At 54.4% G+C, this 861-nt stretch overlaps 1 protein-coding gene across 11 annotated transcripts in view; it reads right to left on the bottom strand.

Moving 5' to 3' along the window:
* Positions 1-861, bottom strand: part of PCBP2 (poly(rC) binding protein 2) — a 17,164-nt gene that overhangs the window by 6,373 nt on the left and 9,930 nt on the right. For 10 of the 11 annotated variants that reach the window (XM_019471827.1, XM_019471828.1, XM_019471829.1 and 7 more), the window contains one exon: positions 462-503. The exons of the other annotated variant lie outside the window; for it this stretch is intronic. In XM_019471827.1, coding sequence (XP_019327372.1) covers positions 462-503 — 42 coding nt within the window. The remainder of the gene's footprint in view (positions 1-461; positions 504-861) is intronic. 11 annotated transcript variants of the gene reach the window in all.

The raw sequence follows: 861 nt of genomic DNA, 5'->3' as shown, positions 1-861 counted from the left end.
CCCACCCTCCCCAACTGCCACCTGCGACCGCTCGCTGGGCCAGCTGTCCCCTGCCCCAGGAGAACCACCATGACAGTGAACCATCATGTGCTGTTTTTGTTTTCTCTTGACGGGCTGCGTGCCAAATTCAAGAGGGAAGGGGGGGGCAAGGGAAAAGCCGGAGCTGGTGTGAAATGCCAAGCCGGGGAGAGGTGGGTCAGAAAAAAAATAATATATAAGGAGGAGGGAAGTGTCAGGAAGAAGGTGGGGGAAGGAAAAAGGAGAGATCTGAGACCGGGTGAAGCTGGCTGCAGGAGGGCGAATTGAAGGGAGGCGAGTTTTTTGGGGGGGAGTTCGGATCAGATCGAGTATTCAGCCCAAGCTGACGGCTAGCGGCTCGAGTCGAGAAAGCATGGAGAAAATTTTGGAAGGGGGGAGGAAGAGGGTGGATTTCAAGACAAGAAGTTGTAAACAAAACTTACATCTGGCTGTGGAATGGCATACTGTCCTTGAATGGTATAGGCCTACAAAAGGAGGAAAACAGTCCTATTAACAACCATCGGACAGCCACCCAGGGACAGACAGATTTCAACTAGCCAGGAAGTCAGAGAGCCAAGGTGGAGAGTTCTCCGGGGCGAGGGAAGTGGGGCAGGGAGAGGCAGGGGACGGATAAATGCTGTAACAAGCAGTTTCTAGACGGGCGGTTACTCGAATTGGCCTTACGTGGCGGTTACAGGGAGGGAGTGGACAGTATGGCGCCGTCCCCCCCAAAAAAAAAAGTGGCAGACAAAAACAGAACGGCTGGGATCTTGATGAAGATGTATGGTGTGGTGGAGTCCGACAATGCTTCTAGCCCTGCGCCCCCCGCCTCGCCGACAGGGG

Source organism: Aptenodytes forsteri, unplaced genomic scaffold (genome assembly GCF_000699145.1).
Source record: "Aptenodytes forsteri isolate BGI_AS27 unplaced genomic scaffold, ASM69914v1 Scaffold162, whole genome shotgun sequence".
Classification (NCBI taxonomy): Eukaryota; Metazoa; Chordata; class Aves; order Sphenisciformes; family Spheniscidae; genus Aptenodytes; species Aptenodytes forsteri.
This window is presented reverse-complemented; position numbering and strand designations above follow the sequence as displayed.